At 39.5% G+C, this 24,112-nt stretch overlaps 1 protein-coding gene across 1 annotated transcript in view; it reads left to right on the top strand.

Annotated features, from left to right (window-relative positions):
- The window catches only part of LOC107559630 (teneurin-3-like), a 308,103-nt gene that overhangs the window by 279,405 nt on the left and 4,586 nt on the right, over window positions 1–24,112 (top strand). Inside the window, exons 21-25 of the mRNA XM_016243524.1 lie at window positions 12,153–12,402; window positions 14,685–14,705; window positions 17,816–18,048; window positions 18,732–18,886; window positions 22,176–23,050. Coding sequence (XP_016099010.1) covers window positions 12,153–12,402; window positions 14,685–14,705; window positions 17,816–18,048; window positions 18,732–18,886; window positions 22,176–23,050 — 1,534 coding nt within the window. The remainder of the gene's footprint in view (window positions 1–12,152; window positions 12,403–14,684; window positions 14,706–17,815; window positions 18,049–18,731; window positions 18,887–22,175; window positions 23,051–24,112) is intronic.

Raw genomic sequence — 24,112 nt, 5'->3', positions numbered from 1 at the left:
TGTATTTACAACACTATTCCAGAACAGTTCAACCCAAATATTCAGATGTGTGCAGCGCATTTTACGGAGGACGAGGACTGTTTCCTGAGAGAGTAGCCTACAATGCTTCTGAGCACAAAGGCTGTTTCTATAAAGTGGGGCAATTCCAACTTTGCAAGGACAGTCTGGTGCTTCTGACTCACAGCCTGTAAGTACGTTTACATATTTAAAGAATTTGCCACTGATGATTCAAACGCGAGTTTTGAGCAGTGTAGAGTAGCCATTGCCATTGCTTGTTGTTTGTCGTTTCTCCAATCACAAATGCAGACATGGTTTTATGTTTACGCAGCGTGATGTAAAGTTGCAACGCAACGCGTAAAAAGACAGTATAAGTCATTATAATCCGTAAATATGTCCCCACTGGATGCAACAAATGCCTCGTTTATAATGGGTTTTATTGATTTTGTCTCGTCGCTCCGGCCGGGACACGGCATCACAATATGTTAAGGGCGTAACATTTACGTCACACGCTTGAGGTATTCGGCCAATCACAATGCACTGGATAGCTGGCCAATCAGCATACACCTCGCTTTTCAGAGCGATAAGCTTTGTAAAAATTGACGCGTTTCAGAAAGGCGGGGCATAGAGGAGCAACAATAATGTACATTATGTGGAAAATAATGTGTTTTTTAACCTTAAATTGCATAAACACATTGCATTACACCAAATACACAAAATAATGGGTAACGCTTTAGATTACAACCCGCAAAGAACTATGTAAGTATACTGAATTTACAGTGTACGTTTCTGTAATTATAGTGTACCTATAAAGAACATACGTGTAGGTATAAGGGAACAATGTGTTACGTTTGGGTAATAAGGGGGTAACAACTTTCATAACAGTGTCATTTTAATGAACCTCATCTGTTGACATGATGTCAGTGAATCACATTGGCCATCACTCGCTCGCATTACTATGGAGTGTGCGCAAGAGCATGAGCAATAAATTGCTGGCAATAGCTCACTTAACGACCATCGGTGTCGCTAATAACAAGGGTTTCTGAATTCTATATAGAGCCCTTTAAGAGCTAAATATCAGCATTTTTAGGAGTTAATCTTTACTGTTGACAGTGAAATAGCTTGAAACATCCTCTTGAGTAGGACTAGGTGGTATGACAGTACAGTTTCGCAGGACTGCTTAATTTTTGACACGCTGATAAAGAAACGATAAAGGAACACAAATGATAAAGTCTAGTGTTAGGGTTAAAGAATATGTTGTTTATAAGTTGTTCAAAGAGGGGAAAGCACTTCTCTTTCTTTTATGTGTGTATCTAACTCCAGTATTACTAAATGTAATGGCAGTGTCCCTTGCACTTCCAATTATATTGTTTGTATTTTCAAATTACTTCCATTTTAATTAAATATATTTCTCACACAAGTAATTTGTATTTTAAATTAAATAAATTTGATGAGCAAGTATTTGTAATTTGTAGCAATATACTTTTTGATGTATTTGTCCTCATCTCTGCTTATTGTCTCAGGCATGCCAATGAAGAGACATTTGACATTTCCATGTGAGTGACCTTCACCCAAACGAAGCAGTCTGGAGTGCTCTCTGCAGCAAACATTTATGGCCACGTGTCATTGGGGAGAGACTGCCTTGATGAATTCTTAAGGAGTCTCTCATCCCTCATCTTAGCTTTAAAAGGGTGATCAGCAGAGGTTGTCCTCATGTACCTTGCTTAAAGGTTGAACCTGTTTATCCTTGAGCCCTTTCATGGGGACATGATGAGCTGCTCTTAGATCATAGTTTCCATAGCCTTGTAATTATACAGTAGTTCTCCTCACCTTTACGACGGTAAATGTCTGTTGTGAGCTCCTACTGAAACGTTTACCGTTTTGCTACCATTTTGAAATGGCTAGTCATTCTTAAGGCAGTTGTTCACCAAAACAATTACATTTTGTCATCTTGTACTCGCCTTCATGTTGTTCCAGGCCAGTATTATTTTCTTTCTTCCAGGAGATAATAGGATGAAGATCAACAGACCAAAGTTTGTTATTCTACTCCACTGCTCTTAAATATAATATGACAGATGTTTGATCCGTGCGACTTTAGTTTATTTCAGAGCTTCAGCAGAGGGGAAGATTAGCAATAAATAGTCGCTTAAATTTTGGTCTGCTTGTATGGTATTTCTTCGCATGTCTTGGAAAATATATATATATATAGAGAGAGAGGGACAGAGAGAGCGCAATGATTTCACAGCAGTATGTGAGATCTGACAGAGAAAAAGAGCTGATTTTAGTCACTCATAGAGTGAGTGGAAGCTCTGTTCCTCACTGGGACAGCCGCAGACAGTGATGGACAGCTGGGAGCTAGTGAATCCATGTGGGCAGGCCATAAATGACCCAATGAAGTGGAATCTGATGGAGGTATGTGAGCAGGCCCAGTCCAACATAATGATTGTGGAAATGAACTCTCTGGAGTGAAACACAGTGGGCATTGAGGAATTGTGCTAGTCAGTTTAACTAAATCCGAGAGGGAGTGTAATACAGATTATAGATACAGTATGTGTTTTACATGGATACAATCATTAATAAATCAATGTAAGGCCCTGCTCTCCATTTCTTCTGTCAGGGTTATCAGACTGTTGGTTTAAAAACAGAGTAAAATGAAATTAATTGAAACAAAGTAAACAAACTATAACAAAAATAAAACTAAAAACAAAGGTTGAGAAGCTGAGACAATATAACCAACAAAAATAAATAATGATTTGAGCAGTCATCAAGCACTCCTCACATGTCAGAATAATCTGACCTGTCTGTCTGTGTGGGAGAACACATCCCACAGGCAATATGGCATGATGAGATGTATGAGTATTTTCTTATTCTGACACAAATGAATTTGCAGTGACTGCAAGTAAATGGCAGAATACTCTTTATTGTGTTAGAAACAATTAACTTTCATTTAACTTTTGTACAATAGGCTCTTGATTTTATGAGTGCACAGGCATGTCATTGCTTTGCTTTGTGTATTTAAATGTGTTTTACACATTTTTTTTGAAAACGTAATGCTGTACTTTCTTCGCATTCAGAGGGGGAAAAAATTAGCCAGCTAACTAGATGGCCATAAATTCAGCTCTAGTTGTCCAGACCCTCTTTTTGTTGTTGTTGGCATCTTGAGTGACACTAAGCCATCTTTTACTTCACTGGCTGAGAGCCAGCTGTCCGTACAGATTCCAACCGTCTTTCTTCTCCTCTCCATGCCTGCTGCCCTCGCTTCGTCCCTGACCCCCCTCTACCCACCAGCCCCTATACCTCCTGATCCCTAGCATATCCAACTGCCTGGTTAGTGAGGTGCCTATCCCACCATGAGTATCCCAGAATACACTGCTACAGGCCATTCAAGCTCTGTTGGATGTCATTGTTTCATGATTGTGGATCCTTAGATCCACAGTTCAAGCCCCATATTCAGTGCACTCCACTGAGTGTCTAGTGTGTGTATGTGAGCGAGAATCAGATTTCTAATAATAATAATAATTAGTAATAATAATCATCATCATCATGATGTGTTGTTATTGTTAACTAAAACTATTTAAAGTCAATTAGTTAAGTGGAATACTGAAAATACAAAATATAAATAGAAGAAAAACGAAGATTGAAAAATGAAAATAAATGTTCATGTTTTTTAAAAAAATTGCTAAAATTGCAAACAAAAACTGACAAAAAAAAGATTAAAATGACAAAAGCACATGATAAAAGCTTTAAAAACATAAAATTAAGCATGACAATTATAAAAACACTCATTCAAAATATGAATACATTTTATAATATTGTAATACTAATTATAAAATAATAATAATGTTGTTGTTGTTGCCAGTATAGCATTTTAGGTAAACACTTTTTTTTTTTTTTTAGGTAAACAGTGTACAGTATTTAGTACAAGGAGACTCTGTCTCCCATCACTCTTTCAGAGAAGCACAATGCCATTTGAGACCACTTATTACTGTCAGTAGTCTCAAAATGGCTGCAATGGCCTAATAGAAATTAATAGTAGCTATCCAGGTCCATAAATGTTGAACGTTTAGTGTGTGCAGCAAGGGAGCTACAATGTATGTAATTGTAAGTGTCCAACTGAAATGTGTGCAGCTCCAAGCTTTAGGCCTGAGAGTCATTCAATGTATCTATATTATTGTCTAGTTATAATGAAAGGAACAGAGTAATAAGACCTACAGTAATGTCCTCTGGGGTTTGGTCAAGTGTTGGGAGTGTTTGTTTGCATTAGCTTCCCATCTCTGGTGACCTCACTCTGTCACCACACTTTTCATGCTGTCTCACGGGGAAAACACATGCATGCTTACATCCAGACAATGCCCAGCCACAAACTAAAACACACACTCATACTATTTTACCTTCCTCCATCTGTTCACATTCACAGCCTTTTCCAAAGAAACTGAGAAACTAACTTAATCTACAGTCAGCCGGTCATTATCGCAAAATAAACCAAGACAGGTTGATCAGGACCCGACAGGCAGGGGCGCATTAACGCACAGGCTTCATGGGCTGAAGCCCAGGGGCCTACACTAGGGAGGGGCCTACTGGCTGCAGGTAAATTAGATTTTTCGAATAATTATTTGTATATATGGGAGTTTGCAGCAGTGACAACAGCATCCTGTAACTCAAACTCATCAGCGACACCCTGCTTGTAGTATATGTAGTGAATGGTTCAGTTTAGGTTTCCCCCACAGAGTTTGTATAGTCAGTATGTTCCACCGATATACTGTGAGCGGAATGCACAATGCGTTGGTAAAGAAGCCCAGCACGAGAGCTATTCTGTGTATGTCTTTATGCTATGATTTAATAATGCGAGCACGGTATGTTTCTAAATAAAATGCAGTTAACAACCACCAAAAACAGCCCACATTTATGCCAACTTGCCAAGTGATAGTTTTGATCTAATAATGATATATAATTAATATTTTGTGTAATTTATGGTGTTTAAATCATACCTGTAAATCATACCTTTGATGGCTTTTTTTCATAATGCCTCCGTATAATGCCTGTAATAATGTAGTGTTTAAGGCTATAATTAAAGTCTATAATTCTGCTGCTCCACAAGCGCCACCTTCTGGCAAAGAGTGAATTTGCATATTTACTTGTATTCATATTTTAAGCAGAACAGTGTTGTAAATGTTAACTGGCATGTCAACAATAAAAATTCTAAATTCAACATAAATAATTGTCAGGAAGCTAAATAAAATAAAAAAATAAAAAATATTTTGGGTAAGTGGACCTACCATAATGCTGTTGCTCAGGGGCCTCTGGAAGCAGACACATGCACAGCTGTGTAGGAAAACTTTGCCGGTTATACTGTTTAGCGGTCATTATACCAAAGTATGTGACCGCACAATTCGGTGATTGAATAATCAAAATCAAGTATTCCAGAGAGCTGTGTAATAAATATTTATACAGTATTTGCACTGGCATATAGACTGGAGCTGATTATATATATTGCCACTCAATTGGACAGACTTGCCAGTCAAAGGCCCTGTCTCAAATGCCTCACTTGATGTGAATTTGCACTGGTCGTCTCGTGTCCAAGAAATCCACAAGACTTTAGGGTGTCCCATTTGTTTTTTAGACTTCAGAAAGGTGCTCACTTAGTGCCACTTAGCAGCTATTATATGCTCAGTGTGGATGAGGACAGCAGGATCTCTCACACAGCAAATGTAGTATATGTACCTTTATTAAATTTCCATTTATGAAATATATTGCCATATGAAGTATATATGACATATATCAAAAATTATATGTGCATATAACAACATATAACATTTAGAACAATTTCATATATTACATTTCTGTATCCGATCTTACTGTGCATACATCATAGTGGTTAGTTAGTCTTTAATTTATTAGTCATCTCCTATGAAGATTCTCAAGCAGGCAGATGAGTTGGAACAGATTCCCTAAACCGACTTTGGTTTATTCCCTAAACCGACCATCTTTCCATCCTCTCAGTTCTCTTTTTCATTTTTTACCTGAAGGCCGCTGCACCCACGTCTTCCTCTCACACACTCCGACACAGCAAATTCAGCCATGCTAGACTTTACTGCCTTTTCTAAATCCCAAGTCATGTGCAGGCATGTAATGCAACTTTGAATCTGGCTGCATGAGCCAAGCACAACTCATGCTCTGATGTGAACCACCACAGCCTGCGGGGCTTACCTGCATCCTCTCTCACTCTCTCTCACCATCTCAGCGTCTGATTCCTTTCATCTGCCCTTATCAGCCTCTGTCAGTGCTCAGCCACTGTACCTCCCCTCCTTCCACTTAACAGCAGGAGGTCAGGGAGATAGATTCAGACACCTCTCTTAGGGACTGCAATTACTTCCAGTCAGGAAATCTTCAAAGACAGTGTGTGATTGAGGGAAAGCATGTTCGCAGATTTGCTCCTTGTTTTTTGTGCTGTGCTACATGTGTGCTACAGACACTCTGGACCAAGAAAAAAATAGCATCCCCTGCTTATTATTAGTTTTGTCCTGAATCCAAACACACTGTTTTCCCATTATTCAAATTGACTTTAGACCTGTCGGGAAGAAGTTACTTCATGAAATATTAATGACAAAACAACGGCAGAGAGATGTGAGAAATGAACACACAGGAAAGGCAAAATGATTAAATTAAATTGATTTTGGTAATACTCAATGACCACTAATCGCACTCTCTCTACACATACACACCCTCACGCAGCTCCGCAAAGATTTATGGCTGCTTTTCCATACAGCTTTTATATATTTTTCAAATTAGCTGACACCATGGCTATGACTGCGAAGATAAACAAATCCTTTGAGAAATGATGTATTACTTCAAAATACCAAAGGCCTGGAATCAAAAGTTCAGAAAACCAATACAAAAAATAATTTTTTATATATAAACTATGCGACACAGTTTCAGTCTAATACAATTCTTATTTAAATATATCTCGCAAATATTTGCAGTATTATGAGATTCTAACAAAAGAGAGGAAAAAATAAGCATTGTCTGAAGACAGAGAGATTGAAGGAGAGTTGTTGAGACAAAAGAAGTGGAGTAGAAGATAAGACATTAAATGGTGCGCTTAGAGAAAGAAAAGGAGGCAGTGACAGATGGTTTGTGAGGCGTAAATGGAAGAAAATTGAGTAGACTACAGCTCCAGCACTATAATCTCATCCAGTTTCTGACCCAGCATAAACACAGCAGTTATGAACTCCAATTCACCCTTTTATTGGCAAATCACTGCTTTCCACTCATAACCTGTCCCCCTTTGTCGGATTTTTATATAAACACACGTCATGCATATCAAAGGAACATGTACACACAATCATTATGAGCTGAGGGCTGTCTCTCTGCATGCCTGAATGAATAATCCAGCACGTCCCACATTGTGTGCCGTTTTCAATTTGGGGGCCGTCATAATCTGTAAATATGTAATTGAAGACATTCATTGTTGTGCGTGTGGGTGTACGTACATCCGCTCGCACTATTATTTCCAAGCCCTCGTATGGTAGATCAAACAGGTGCGGTGTGGGTTTTATTACTGTAATGTGAGCGCAAGTAATTTGCGTGAAAGAGCGTCCAGTACGCATGGCTCCGATTAGCCATTGAAACTGTGTTTTTGTATACATGTGTGTGTGTGTGTGTATATCTGAAGCGACCTCCCTCGGAGAAGTTTGGTTTGAAGTCAAGGTCGTGGGTCTCTCCCAGGGCCAACGAGCCTCCATTGACCAATTTGTCTTTGTTAGTGGAACATAGCTACAGAGTAGCCTAAATGTACTTCAGAAAGCAGCCCGCCATCTACGTACCTCCATCGCTCTCACTCTTCCGGCCAATGCCTCTCTCAATGGCTTAATCGATGGTGGGTGGTTGATCAGAGGAGGAGGTATATTGAGATTTATGGGGACGTTTGGACTGCGATACGACTGCTGTGTGGACCGGTGCCCAAGCACACCCGAGAGGGGACTTAAGATGGCGTCATTGATCTCACTCATAATTAGCGCAGAGAGGAGCTAGATGCAGAATTCCAGCACGTTGCCCGATGTGAATAATTTAGCGAGCACAGCATGAAGTCATCCTTTGAAGTGCAGCTTTGAAGACCCCCCCACCCCAGTCTCAAACACCCCGCTGTTTTCAAAGCAACTCCCAAAAAAACAGCTAACGGTGTTCACTTTCAGAAAGCATTCTATTGACTTGGACACTTGAGTTCACCTGCACACTTTGACTTGATGTGTGTAAGAACACTTCCTCTAACTATGTCTTTGGTCCTGTCCAGTCTTATCCTTAACGCACACACGTGTGCGCAAGGCAAACAGACTTCCTCTGCAAAAATAGTACACAGATGCTCACATTCTCAGTGTTTTGACAAACACTCTTGTCCTGTTCCAAAACAGTGAGCTGAATACCCAGGCATCACAGACAGACTCCCAAGATGGCAAGGGAATATTAATTAGAAGTAAACGTATATTTCATTCACTGAGATGTGTTGTGTATTTTCATGCTTGAAAGTATATTGAAACCAGTTGAGTCAAGTCTCTCCAGTGCATAGTGCTATTTGTGTGGCACACAAGTTGCTGCTGATGTCCATGATTAATCCAGCACGTCCCACATTGTGAGCTGTTCTCAATTTGGGGCCCGTCATGATCTGTATATGTGCAATTGAAGGCATTCATTGTTGTGCGTGTAGGTGTATGTATATCCGTTCGCATTTCCAAGCCCACGTATGGCAGATCAAACAAGTGCGGTGTGGGTTTCATTACTGTAATGTGGCAATATTTGTGTGAGTTATGTATTTTCATGCTTCAAACTGTATTGGAACTAGTTGAGCCGAGTCTCTCCAGTGCATAGTGCTATTTATGTGGCATATAAGTTGTTGACGATGTAGAGCATTCCAAATCGGACACTTCTGAGGTTCCGCGACGGTTCTGATGTAGGCAGCGTAGTTTTGGAACACAACTTCTCTCTCTCCTTCTGGGTGGAGGGCTTGTGCTAAGAAGGCAGTAGGAAGTTAGTGGAGTTCACAGTTGACAAGGAGACTTGTGGTGGACTCTAATTTGAGCACTCACAGTGGATGACAGTGGTTTGTGGTGGCACGTTATTTCTGCTCCGTCAACGAATCACTTGTCTCACCCTGATGCCCTCTCTCTCTCTCTGTCTTGTTTGCTTTCTCTATGGGAACCAAGAGCCAGCAACACCATTAAATTCAGCATGCTATATGAAATTCTGAGGCCTAGCTTAGCAGGTGTCATGTATCTTCAGCTCTCTGTGCCATTCTCTCTGGTTCTTGCCATTTAATGTGATTTGTGTGCTTCTGCTAAGAATATAAATGTGAATATAAACTCTACCTGACACTGGGAGTATGGAATATTTTATCTTTTTCATTGTAACATTTTCTAATCACATATTCCTTATTTCTGGGCTTTCATAAGTGTCAGGCCAGATGTTTTGAATTTCTTGAGGAGTAGTTTATCTTGTATTTAAGGATGCCCTGCTTTCTGTTTGCTAAACGAACTGTTTTACCGTAGTGCTGTATTGCATTTATGCCGTATTGACCTGCTCAAATGAATGGAGAAACATGCTGAAGCAACAAGCTCTTTTAACACACTTTACATTTCAAAACTAGCTGTTAAAATGTTATGTTTCTTCCATCATTAAAGCAGGTAGCTATTCAATAGCTTGTAAATTCCTTGTTGACCATAGCTGCACATTTATTAAAATTTCAAAGGTTTGCTGATTCATATCAAAGTGTAATTTTAAAAACATGATAATGTTACATAGACTCAACTATTTGGAAGGTATTTTTATTAGAACCTATTAGTGGAGCGTTAGATGTTAACAGACATCCCTATTTACCAAATGTGAATGTGCCAGTGAGCACGTCTGCACTGATGCTTGTCTTCCCTCCTCCAACATTTTGCAATTCACTTTCAGAAAATATTAAGATATTGTTGTCTACAAATGCACCCTTTAGTGATGGTTCCTGCTGACCCTCCTTTCCTGGTGCCCCCTTGATCCTAACCAGCATTAAAAAAGTTTAGGTTTAGTCAATCTGCTCTTGCTATTAATGCACCATTAAAATATGTCCTGCAGGGAGAATATTAAAGCACAACATTGACGATCAAATCCAAACCTGGGGCCAAGTGAGCTCATCACACAGTCCAAACCCACACCCTGTGGCATTTCCACACTGTGTTTAACATGCACACAGGCACAAATATACAGCAAAGCTATCAGAAACACTCTTATACATGCTTTTTCCCCACATACACTCAACCTTACAGGCACGCAAATTCACAATTGCTGTGGCTATAGGATTAACCGGGGTATATTACCTGGATTCAGAATTGAAGAGGTAAAGTCACAGATAGAAAACCAGGAAATAACTTTAGTCACGATGGTTAATGACTTGTTCACGCACAGTTTGGTGACAGTTAGTCTTAACTGGCTTTTATTTACATTATTAATGGTATTAGTAATGCTGTACCTGTTTTTACAGGCAAATGTTCTCAGAATAAAAGGTATATTTAAAAAAATTTTTAAACAAGTTTACAAATGTCTGAATAGAATCCACAGCAGTTTGTGAAATCATTTTAAAAGTGTGTGTGAAGATGAGTATTAGTTTTTCATTAGGAATGAATACTAGGGAACAAAAACAAAAAGATATATTGATGCAGTTTTTATTTTTAAAACTTACTGTGATCCACCCAACAGTCATTTCATCATGTGATTTGATTAATCGATTTGCTTAAAGGGATAGTTCACCCAAAAATGAAAATTCTGTCATCATTTACTCACCCTCAAGTAGCTCCAAACCCGTATAAATGTCTTTCTTCTGCCAAACAGAAAGGGAGATATTTTGAAGAAAGTTTGTAACCAGGCTGTTTTGGGGCACCATTGACTTCCATAGTAGGAGAAAAAAATACAATGGAAGTCAATGGTGCCCCAGAACTGCTCTGTTTCCCACATTCTTCAGAATATCTTCTTTTGTGTTCGGCAGAACATAGACATTCATACAGGTTTGAAACTACTTGAGGGTGAGTAAATGATGACAGAATTTTCATTTTTGGGTGAACTATCCCTTTAAGTTGCCTGTGCCATATAATCATTCTGGCAGCATGTGTTTGGGCTGTTTATCGATTCTGAACTGCTGCTAGATTGCCCGCTTTTCTCACAGCTGAATATATTTGCACTTGAATTATCAGAATGCTACATTACTATGTGCCAGACGGTTCCGTGAACGACCCTTTGATAGCATTACATTAAGGTGAAAATCATCTGAGAATAAAATATTCAAAAGCAAAAATTAATTGTTTAACAATCAATGCTAATACGTAAGATATGAAGCAGTTCTTTTTTCCTAATTGTTCGTAATATCAGTTTGATTTTTCCTTGTTTATTTCTACCTAATTTACTTAATTAAAAAGATAAAAAAATAGTAATTTTAATATCCTATTTAGCCAAAGGTATGGATAAAGAGGTAGAATACTGAATAAACTAAACAGATCTCTTGTTGTGTGTGAGATTTATAGGTTATTATAGCAGTAATGAGATGTATAGATAAACTGTTCACTAAACGAGTATTGCTGATTACATTTTTACGGCTCATTCTTTTTCTTTGATTACTGTTTGATTGGTTTGTAGTCTAATGGTTAAAGATTCAGGCTGATAACTGAAAGGTTTTCCATGAACTATGACATTTCTGGCCTTGAGCAAAGCCTATCCTCAGGTTGCCGAAGGGGGGATTGTTAGGTACACACACACACACCATGATGTCTGTGTGCAGAATTGCAGACAGGCTGTCAGTGAATGTTTTGTCTTGTGTTTGTCTGTATATATATTAATGCATATATACAGACCAACACACACTGACGGCCTGCCTGGAATGCTCCAAACACAGACAAGCAGTCATACAAACTATGAACTTGCTTATCCAATCATATTAGAGTATTGCATCTAACTGTTGAATACTATTGTATATCAAACGCATAAATTAATATTACATATTTAGGATCACAGTTATTGATATTCATTAGGTCATGCTATACATTTTTAACTGTGCCTCTTCATCTTTCCAAATTCAGCTCCACGATGATATACTATGCAGTTGCTCACCCACACAACCCTCTCTTCCTGTCCTGCAGGCATCCTGTACAAAGGCAACGGTGAGAACGTCTTCATCTCCCAGCAGCCTCCAGTGATCAGCACCATCATGGGTAATGGGCGCAGGCGCAGCATCTCCTGCCCCAGCTGTAATGGCCAGGCTGATGGCAACAAACTGCTGGCTCCAGTGGCCCTCGCCTGTGGATCTGATGGCAGCCTGTTTGTCGGTGACTTCAACTACATCAGACGCATCTTTCCCTCGGGAAACGTTACCAGTGTTATGGAGCTAAGGTAAGAAACACAAGCTATTACAAGACGAATGGAAGGAAATTAAAAGAGGTATAAAAGAAAGTATAATGTAGCCTTTGTGCTAATGATATGAACGTACATGATAAATTGTTAGACTGCAATATGGGGCACTCAGCCCAGTATAAGGCTCATGTGGTCTGAAAAGAACGTGCTGACACTGACAGAGTTCTCGTCTGTAGAGGGTGACTCATTACTTGTGCTCTCGCCCCCTTAAGCCAAGAAGAAATGCATATTCCCATACCTCGCTTTTTTATGATCTACCACAAGCCTTCTATTGAGCTCGTCCAGCCCACATCAAAGGCTGTGTGTGTGTGTTTATTTACAGGGCTCAGAGAAATGACAGTGTTTTTCTCTGAGTATCTCTGCCAACTAAACTAAACTCTTTGTTTCTTCACAGAGATTAATCAGAGATTTTTAATATAGCCTCAAAGCTTATAATTTAAAGAAGCTGTCGATTCTAAGTATGTTTGTTCTTTTGTTGAAATATAATTGTATTTTGTTGGTTTCAGGACATTTATATGCCACCAAATCTATTGTGGTTGAGTTTAATTTCAATTTCAGTTGACATTCAAAATTTAGATCTTGTCATTCAGTTTGCATACTACTGGCGGCGCAACATCTGTATATTATAAAAATGCATTTTTAGTATTAAAATGTTTGAAACTCTTAATGCAAGCTAAAATGTAAATATATGACAGTTTTTGAGTAATCACTGAAAAAGTACTTTTAAGTTTTTAGTTCTTTTGTGGAGCACACAGGAGTTATTTTGCATGTCTTAGCTGTTTTTCTTTTTCTTTTGTCATATGAAGCTCAACAGCCCCGGTCTCCACTCGCTTTCATTGTATGGAAAAGAGCAGTCTGCACATAATATAAAATTAAAGCATAACTCCTTTAATGTTTTTCAGAAGATACAAACACATTCATGTTTGGAGTGACATGAGGGTTAGTAAATGGTGACAGATTTCCCCTTGAACAGGAAAATATCTCCAAAAAGCAGTCAAATGTTCCATCTCTGTAATATAAAAATTTGTTTTGATTGTTCAGTATGTTTTTTTTTAAGAGATGAAAAAAAAAGTAAGAACATTTTAAGAAGTTTAATTTCACCATACAGAGTGCAGCATGCTGATATTGATTTAATAATCTAAACTATCTGAAATATTCAAACTATATTCCCTCCTGACTGTGATCACAGTGTGTCTATAATCTAAACACCATGAAGTGCAGAGCTGATACATTACAAGCATGAGGTGAACACATGTGCCCTTCTCTTTCAAACCTCAAGACCTGTCATTTCCTTTCCTTAGATCTAGAGTGGGCTCACACATCCACAGAGAAAGAGACACGTAGATATTCTTTCAAAGTGCTCTTAGGGTTTCTCTATATGAAATCAGAGCCGCATCTCGGGTCTTTTATAGACTCTCGCTGAAATGATCATAAATTCTTCCCTCACACTCGTCGGGGCCTAGAGGGCCATCCATGTCACTCTCCTGCAGCACCTCATTTAGCCATTGCGGTGATACATGACCGCTACCTCTTATCTCCTCTCTTTCCTTATCTCTTATTCCTTTCTCTTTTGGCCTAAATCGTCTGTCTCGTCCTTTTAGCTGCCTCTCATTTTCCATCTCATGTTTTCCCTGCTTGTGTCTTTCTATCATTGACACTTACTGTATTTTTAACCTTATCTTATCATCTTCTGTGCCTTCCATCTGCCCCCAACTTGATACCAGCGCAAACAATCTCTCATATGTGCGCTCACACGAGGTCTCTATAAATGGCCCAGCACTTAACAGGTTTCAGTATCATCTTTGTGTGTCTGCTGCTCCTGTAAATTAAATTCTTTCATTAAAGCAGTAAAACACATGGATGAAGCAAATGAAATGGTGGTCCTCTGTGTGACATATTCACAGCGTGGCTCCTGTGCGGTTAAAGGCAATGTTTAAGGAATTGCTTTTCATTGTCTGGGACACAATCAATTTGCTATTATGGGCCAGTTAACCTCAGCATGTGCTGTGAGCTCATACTGTTCTTCAGTTCCCAGGTGGAATATTCACACATCTAACTCTGTTTAAGAAACAAGACAAAGTACAGTTAACAGACCCGTCTTGCTGCATTATTTGCCATCTATGTGTGAGGAGGAGAGATTAATATATGCACACCTGTTTTTTTTCCCTTTCTTGACAAGATTTATGTGCTTCTGCTGTTTTACTCTCTCTCCCTTTCTTATCTCTCTTATTTCTGCTCTTTTTTTCCTCTGCTACCCTAAGAAATAAAGATTTCAGACATAGGTAAGCCATTCTAACTCTGTCATGGATGCACAGGACCTTTCAGTCTGGTGCAGGTCATTTTTATACAAGTGTTTGTCTCCTCATAAGTGTTGCTGCATGCCATCAGAAGTAATGTAAATGTGTGTCATCTGCCCCAGATGTTTATGGAGTACCAGTGACATTTTGTGATAAGTTTGTTTGATTTTCTTGGTATTATTTAATTCACATAAGTTGCTTTAAAGCTTGTTGCCCAAATCTCTACAGTGAAGTCCGAAAGTCTAATAGTTTGTTTTTTAATTAGAAATTATATCATCAGCATAACAATTTGTTATAAAAGTGTGAAGTTTAATTGTTTTTCATACACTCTAGATGCATGATTTCCACATTTGTGTAAATCCTGAACATGTGAACCAGCATAATTTTAAAAGCTTCCAAAAAGCATCCTGCGTGTGCGATGGGAGGAAGTCTGACCTTTTATACAAATAACTCAGCTGGTCCGTTTTTAAATCATAAACTTTATTTCCATGATTAAATTGCATCTTATTTCCAAGATTTTCAATGTGGTCTTAGACTTTTGGACTTCACTATATATTGAGAAGTTCTTCAGATGTTTTTGTTAATGGTTCAGGAATGAAGTACATCCCTTGAAAGTACTACTGTACAGGTTATGACAACAGATCTGAATTCCTGACAAAATTGTTAGAATAACTGAACATTGTGGCTATCATTTTTCTTCAAACACAATCTTAGTATGTCAGTGGTTTATAAATCAACATCACAAAGTTTCCAAGTCTTCCCAACACAATGAGAAATTCCTTTCAGCCCTGTGAAATCTCTTTCTCCACTTTTGTGGATGTAAGTGTAGCTTAGCGGAGGCATTTATGTAGAACACAAGTAAAATATTTTCTTTTAATGTGGCATATTGCATATACCAGAAAGACAAAAGATACCTCATGTAGCTTAGAAAGAACAAGGTTGTTTTTTGAATTTCGTCTGCACTTTGATTCTGTGGCCAAATTGGTCAGAAAAGGTTTAAGTAAAATACACAGATGTCCATTTCAGCTGACACTGGTGTAGACCTGTTTTCTCAGTAAGGATTCAGGACATAAACCTCTCTTGACAGGTCTCCAGTACTTAAGTTAACCACTCCAAATGTGTCTGCCCTGGACAAGCAGGAGTTCCTGATAAACATTGCAAATAGGCCCTCATCATCCCACACATGTTTGAATAGTTCCAGTTGAGGGACAATGTACAGAGCGCAGTAGATGTTGATATCCTACATTAAGTTCTGTTTGAAACCTCTGTAGGATTTAATCACAGACGTATGGAGCTCATGAATGGAAATGAGTGCAAGTAATTTGAAGTGGGCGAGCCAAAGCCATTAGAGCCTGTTGAATAAATTTGCAACCAGGTATAAATTTAGGAATCCCATGGACATGCTAACCATTCCTCTATGTCTCCTGCCAAATCATTTAAAATGGAATTAGAGACCAACTTCGCTATATGGTTACACCGTGTGTGGGCAAAATAGTTCTGTTTAAGTAATTAAATGGCCGCATTTTTAGACACATCAATATTTTTCTAAATGCTTCTGAGAAACAAAAACGTCCCATTAAGCATTAATGACTCTGAATTAATAAGTGCTAAGAGTTATTAATTCACAACCACTGTTGCTGGCGGATGAGCATTACAAGCCACCTAATGGCTAGCCTTCGTCGTCCTCTTGTCCCAGATGTCTCGGCCCATCTGTATGTGTCATCAAGGCATGCCCATATACCGTAATGCTCCACAGAGCCTCATAAACTCAGGAGATTATTGACCCCAAACCTCAGTGTCCTTAAACCAAGCCAACTCTAAGTCTTTCCCCTCCCTGCTTCACTCCCAGAACTCACATTTGTTTCCATTTGGCACATCAAAATGTTTTATGGTATAATAGTTTTAGCTTGTTTGATTTTTATTTACTCTTAAGTGCAATGTGGGTTCTGTGCCACATAGCAACAGTAACTAACATCATCCTGAGACCTTCTTAGCCCCTTTTCTGAGTTGCTGGAAGCATGCTGATTCAACTTATGAACAGTGTAATTAGCACATGTGATTTGCAAATCTACTGTATATTGCTTTTCATTTCTTTTTTGTAAACACACTTCAGTAATGAGTAATGAGCTTCTTTGCTGCCATCTAAACACCACTAAAATGAGGTACCTTAGGTGACCTTCACTTCAGGAGCATGCCTATGATGCCTTAAAATCCTACATCCATAGGCAGCACACTATGTCTTGGAACAGAGCAAATATCTAATAACCAAACAAAGGATCAGCTCAAACATGGAACCCTGTTTTTTGGAACTTTTTAAAATATATATATAAATAAGTTAGCAGACCGTTACTGTACAAAGCAGAAGCTTCAGCTACAGCAGCCCACATCTGTTTCAAAACATGTATAACGAAAATGGCCTGCCCGGCAGGCAATCCCGTTGCAAGCTGTCTGTGCTATTCTTAGTCCTTAGTCGCTTCTAATTGAAACACTTCGACAAGTTGTTGATTTTTTTTCAACAGATACATCACTTCATGTTGCTTGCTGGCTTTTTCCTCTGTCGTAGGGGTGCGGGTGGGAAATGCAAATGATTGAAAGGATGTGACAGTTTGGTGGGCATCATTATGGTTGTGTCAGACGATAGTGATTTCCAGTCATAATGCATTAGGTTCACTCTGATAGAGTGCTCAACTCCTTTCCCCTCTAACTGGCCGGGCCAAACAAGTACATTCTCTTCAACAATAAAACACAATAGCCTGAGATCAGTGATCATGTTTCTCATACATCTGTAGGCCTTCAATTTCTATCTTAACATTTGTGGTAGCAATTTTTTTTGCGCTTATAATAGTTCACAGTCATAAGAAACTGAGACATCTGCTGAAATAGATGAAGAAGAAAAAATAAGTTTTTCATGCTACAATCTCTTTCCAACTTAAATCTGTTCAGTTATTCATTGCTTCAAGCACTTCAAGCATTGTTTATTCACCCATTCATTTGTTGCTATATCTGTTTGTTTATAAATCATGACTGTTTTTGTTGTGCTATTATACTATACTGCTCTTCTTGTAATTGTGAAATTTCTACCTTTGTCCTGTTAGCAACAATCCTGCACATAGATACTTCCTAGCAACAGACCCGATGACAGGTCAGCTGTATGTTTCGGACACCAACTCACGACGGATCTTTAGGCCGAAAGCCCTGACAGGAGCCAAAGAGCTGCTGCAGAACGCAGAGGTTGTGGCAGGGACCGGAGAGCAGTGTCTGCCATTTGACGAGGCTCGATGTGGGGATGGAGGCAAGGCCACTGAGGCGCTACTGCTGGGACCCAAGGGTAAAAAGACTGAACACCCGCAAATCAATATGGACATTATAAATATTCAGTGTCAAAAACTATAGCTGAACATGACACACTATGATAACACAAACACAAATAATTTGAGGCTCGATGTGGGGATGGAGGCAAGGCCACTGAGGCGCTACTGCTGGGACCCAAGGGTAAAAAGACTGAACACCCGCAAATCAATATGGACATTATAAATATTCAGTGTGTCAAAAACTATAGCTGAACATGACACACTATGATAACACAAACACAAATAATTAAAAAACCCCTTTTGCTTTTTTTAAATATTGGTTTAGTTAAGCATATCAACACAGCAACAGCCAGCCTTTAAGTAGTTCACACAGACACATACATTTCAGTGAGAGACCTAGTGAGGATCAGAGAGCCTGAGGGTTCAGTTCCTTGCCTCTTAGTTTTAGCGCTGACTAGGTTAAAAAAAACCTTTATTACTTGCTCTCAACATCACTCTTAGCTCAGGAATAATTCACCACCCAAAAGCACATTGTGAATAATTCACAGAGTGCTGCATCTTCAGTGACCTGGAAACCACAGGGGCAAGCGTGACATGTGTACCAGCCGTGCTTCACCTGTTTGTAGGTGCGGTGTGTTTGTCTATTTGAAGCTGTCACATCTGCCCCCCACCCATCCACCCACCCTCTCTTTCTACATAGGCATTGCTGTGGATAAGAATGGGTTCATCTACTTTGTTGATGGTACCATGATCAGGAAAGTAGACCGGAATGGCATCATCTCAACAATGCTGGGGTCTAATGACCTCACATCTGCTCGGCCTCTGACCTGTGATACTAGCATGCATATTGGACAGGTATGCATTCATACTCACCTGCTCTACATCACTGTTTAATGCACTTGAATCTTAAATATTAATTTGTCTATTTTGGCTGCCACAAAAGAAAAGCTACAACACTGCTAACCTGAATGAAGTATGATTTATAGAGTTGAATTATTGAATTATGCCACTGGGCTTAAACAAAATATTAGAGGGCAGAAAGGCCAAACTTCGATTTATTTCAGAATGCAATATGTGATTCTCAGTACTAAGATTCAACTGTTCAAACCTGATCCTCTGGCTTTATCACTGAAGTGGTGTTAGGATGAGTGGCCTCGTTTCAAAGATAAAAGCAAGAGCTGGAAGCAATTGAAACTGTTGCCTCATTTGAACTGGAAGGCAGACTTGTTTTTCATGTTGTCCCGATACAATTTTTCAGATGAGATTTGTTTAATTATTATAAAAAATGCAGTATTATTCCTTTAACAATTTAATATTATTTTGTATTTGTTTTATGATAATTATTAAACATTTTTACTATCAGAGGAGCCCTGTAGGTAATAGTTTATTATTTAAAGGACCACAACATTGACTTTCAGAGCTAGCAGACTTGAAGCTGAATTAGTTTGTTTTTCCAACCAAGCACTTATAGTAGACTGTACTATGACCTGCTATCTATCCACTAACCTCAAGACAACCTGAGATCAGCCCTCTGTGGTAGCCTCCACCCAAATAAAATACAGAGATACAGGAGCTCCCCCCTCTGGCTGCTCTCCCTCTGGTGCTAAATGAATCTAATCACCTAAGCTCAGTAAGCCTGTGGAAAACAAATAATCTGTTAGAATTTCTAGACACAACAAGAGAAATAGTATAAAATAAAATATGATTAAGATGATGAACACTCAAATGAGATGAAGAATGCAGTCAAATCTGTAGGTTAATAAAAGCTCTTTTATTGTACTTGGACTGGCTTGCATCATGGGGGCCAAGTTGAGATCACATGATCAGCTGACTACTATTATTTTTATATCAGTATCCCACTCCAAGATGACTGCCATATTAGCCAGCTCAGCAAACAAGAAATGTTGTTCTTTGGAAATACAAGCCTATTGTGGTAGTGGGAGTAGGACTCTTATTATGAAGAGGGTATTTTACTTGAAAAGGGCCGATATGTAGTGTTTAGTAGACTTTCTCATCCACAATCTTAGGCAGAATCCTTCCTCCCCTCTCTTTCTGTTTTCTGGTCTCCCCACCAACCCCTATTTTCCCTAAGTGATGGAGGTTGGGGAGACATAAGTCGGTTGTCTAGCATACCCTTGGGTCCAGGCTCAGTGAAGCTCAATGAGGTATGGACAGACCCAGACAGTTGGTGTCAGCCTCACAATTACCCAAACGTTTGCTCTTGCAAGTCATCGATGTGCATCAAGTAGGATATATACAGCTCAACCTACACAACTGTCACCTACCCATGGGCGGCGCTAGGGAGGACCACGTTATGCTATGGAGGCTCTCTTTTATTTTTTATTTGATTCCTCAGTGTTTGCTAAACATTCTGTAATTTATTAGTCATTATATAATACAGCATGTGGTGTAGCCTACACTATGCCTCGTCTTATTCGTTTTTGTTAATAAACGTTTTGTAAGCTAGTTTGTCAATGTATCTTACTTTATTATTGTTGTTGTTAATTAAAAATAACAATGAATCTATATTTTGCTTTAGTCTTAAAAAGTGAAAGGTGTATAGTAAGCAAAACAGACAATTATCTTTTATTGTAAAACGTGACAAGATCGCGAAATCGAAAGTGAAAGCATCCAAAGCCTGGCTTATAACATAGCAAAAGAGGAACTCCCGTTAACAAAATTCAAATCACAAATAATACTACTGATGAAAAAGAACAGGTTGAATGTTAACCTCTTTCGTTTCCATATAACTATAAACTATGATAAATGTTCATCGGCATGCATTGATTAATCCCATGTTGTAGCAAAAAAAAAAAACGTGCTCGTTCGACCAACTGAGAAAGTTAGTGGCAAAAGAGCGACCAGTGGGAAGAATGAGTCTGAAGCCCTGAATTGCCCAGCTCCCCCTGTCAATGATCTAGCACCCCCTCAGCACCTGCATTCAATTATCTGCCGCCGCCCCTGCACCTACCTCAGTAAGGTCAATAGGGACAGCAGAAAATAGCTCAAGTTCTCTTCAATGAAATCTTCGGTTCACTCTGGGTTTTAAAATGTTCGATCTAAATCAAGTTCATCCCCAGAGCATATAAAAGTACCCTGTCTGCTTCTAAGGCTACCAAGTTGGGCTTTTGCATATCAGGTGGTGACCTGAAAGTTGATTAAACATTTTAGGTGGCATGTTGTGGCGCACCCAAGTAAAATCCGTTTGCCCGGAGTAAAATCTGGTCTTGAGTTCATGCATTATGCAGAAGGTGGAATCACAGATGGGCTATGGCTGAGCAGAGAAAGCTTTTATCCACAGGAGCTGCTGTAGTTCAGAACCATTACGCTTTAATGTGGTGCTCTTCAAATATGCTTAACCTGCCTGTGTGGCCACGGTGCAGGTTCAGAGCAGGAAGTGAAAGAGTGAATGAGCAGAAAGAGAATGAAGGAATGTCTGGTTTAGGAATGTCCCAGTCATGCCATATAAGTTGATTTCATTGAGAATAATTCTCATGAATCCATTCAAAGCTTTAGGAACAGACTGACAATTATATTGTCAGCATATCTTTGCAAGAGTGAGTTATAGATTATGCAGTTGCATAACTTTCCCCCACTGGCACTTGGCAGCGTTACTGAAGTTGTCAAGACTGTGAAGTATTCAAGAAATATTGAAACTGGATAATTCAGACAGACAAGACCATGCATGATCAAGGGAAGAGTTCTAATGCTTTCTTGGTATAAACTATGTCTCAGTGAAAGTGTGTGCTGGTGAATGATTTTATTTTCATTAATAGACGTCCAGACAAGACTGTCCTTCCAAATCATCTTTAAAAGTCTGGTTGAGGCCAGTCCTCCAAGCGGACGTTGTTGTTCTTGTCGTGCTTTTCTTTGCCAGACAGTTGTTCCCTGTAGGCACTGAGGAATTGCATCCCGTTGCAAAATAAATGACCCAGCGACAGGCAAATCGAATGAACTAGAGGCACCCAATGAATTAATCCTCCAAAGTAACGGATCCTTCTTCATCAGTGTCAGACCCAAACATCAACTGTGCACAGAGTGAGAGAGCAGGCGGGAGATGTAATAACGTGTTTGTGTCTGTGTGTATATCTATGGAAAATTCCGTAAGTGATCCACCTCCCTATTTGATCTGTCCTCTCTCCAGGTGCGTTTAGAGTGGCCTACAGACCTGGCCATCAACCCTATGGACAACTCTATCTATGTGCTTGACAACAACGTTGTACTACAGATAACCGAGAACAGGCAGGTGCGCATTGTGGCGGGCAGACCTATGCATTGCCAGGTGCCAGGCATCGAGTATACCATGGGAAAGCGTGCCATCCAGACCACTCTAGAAGGTGCAACAGCCATCGCTCTCTCCTACAGCGGTGTGCTCTATATTGCCGAGACGGATGAAAAGAAGATTAACCGCATCAGACAAGTCAGCACGGATGGCGAGATTTCTCACTTGGCAGGAGCACCCTCTGACTGCGACTGCAAGAATGACGCTAACTGTGACTGTTACCAGACAGGCGATGGGTATGCCAAAGACGCAAGGCTAAATACTCCTTCCTCTCTGGTGGTCTCTCCTAATGGAACGCTCTATGTAGCTGACCTGGGAAACATTAGAATCCGTGCCATACGTCACAATCGACCTCCACAAGGCTCTTTGGGTCTTTATGAAGTTGCATCACCTGCTTCTCAAGAACTCTATGTGTTTGACTCCAATGGAACGCATCAATATACTATGAGCTTGGTCACTGGTGACTACAAATACAACTTCAGCTATAGCAATGAAGATGATATCACTGCTGTAACAGATAGCAGTGGAAATACGCTCCGGGTTCGTCGTGACCCCAATCGAATGCCAGTGCGTATTGTTGCCCCTGACAACCAGGTTATTTGGTTGACAATTGGTACAAATGGAGGGCTTAAGACTCTCACAGCACAGGGGCAGGAGTTGGTGCTCTTCACCTACCATGGTAACAGCGGCCTGCTAGCCACCAAGAGCATCCAAATTGGCTGGACCACATTTTATGAGTGAGTGCTTCTATCAATTCCTTTACACTGTAGCAGAGCACATCTCTAAACCATTTAATTTTATTTTTAGGTTTCTAAGATTTTTAAAGCAGTTTTGACATTTTGAATAGATTGTTGCAGTTGTTGTTGCAGTGCAGGATCCTGCTGTATGCTTCTCTAAATCTTCTCCTTCGGCAAAAGTGTAGTCTTTAGTTACAAAACCTACCATTTTTTTCACCACATGCTATTTAGAGCATAGTGAAAATGCTAAATGAATTTGTATGACATTTTCAGGCTGGTGGTCTACCAAAAGGTTTTGCATAATGCCAGTCTGGGGTAGGCCAAAATGTTGGACACAGTGTCTGTGCACCTACCCTGCCATAACCACAAAGACACTGCAGGCATTGACAGGTCTTAACGATTGTGACTTCAATGAATCAAGTTTTTATTATGTTATAATGTGGGATTAATCCCCATTTTATATAGAAATGTCCTCAGGCCAGTTGTGAGTGTGCAAGGCAACTCAAACTAGCCAGCATTTGTTAAAAAGTAAACCTATATGTAACTACACTTTCTACATTTCTTGACTCGTGTACACAAATCAAATTGTCCATTTGACCTCTGTCAGATAGCACACATACAAAGGTTTCCGAGGACCCAAACAAGACTAACTCCAAACCATACATGCACGCTAGTCGGCTCAGAAAATCACTCTGGATCCATCACATCCAAGCCATCTCCTTTTTGAACTTTTGCCGTCTGGTCGGCGTTACAGAGCACCGAATACCAGGACAGCCAGGCACAAGAACAGTTTCTTTCCCCAGGCAATCTACCTCATGAACAGTTAATGTTCTCCCATTGTGCTATTAAAGTACAGTATGTGCAATAACCTTATACTTATTTATCACCCTAAACCCTAGTACATCCCTACAACTTATTTTATTTTATTCTATTCCTATTCCATCTATAGCACACATATAGTATGTACATACAATTTATTCTTTTTTTTGTGGTTTATATTTATGCATGTGTATTTTATTCACATCTCACTTTTATTATCTGTGTGTTGTTGTTGTCTCCGTG

The sequence above is a fragment of the Sinocyclocheilus grahami genome, unplaced genomic scaffold, assembly GCF_001515645.1.
Source record: "Sinocyclocheilus grahami isolate Dianchi unplaced genomic scaffold, SAMN03320097.WGS_v1.1 scaffold693.1, whole genome shotgun sequence".
Classification (NCBI taxonomy): Eukaryota; Metazoa; Chordata; class Actinopteri; order Cypriniformes; family Cyprinidae; genus Sinocyclocheilus; species Sinocyclocheilus grahami.
The sequence above is the reverse complement of the archived record's forward strand: the minus strand, read 5'-3'. Positions and strand labels throughout refer to the sequence as shown.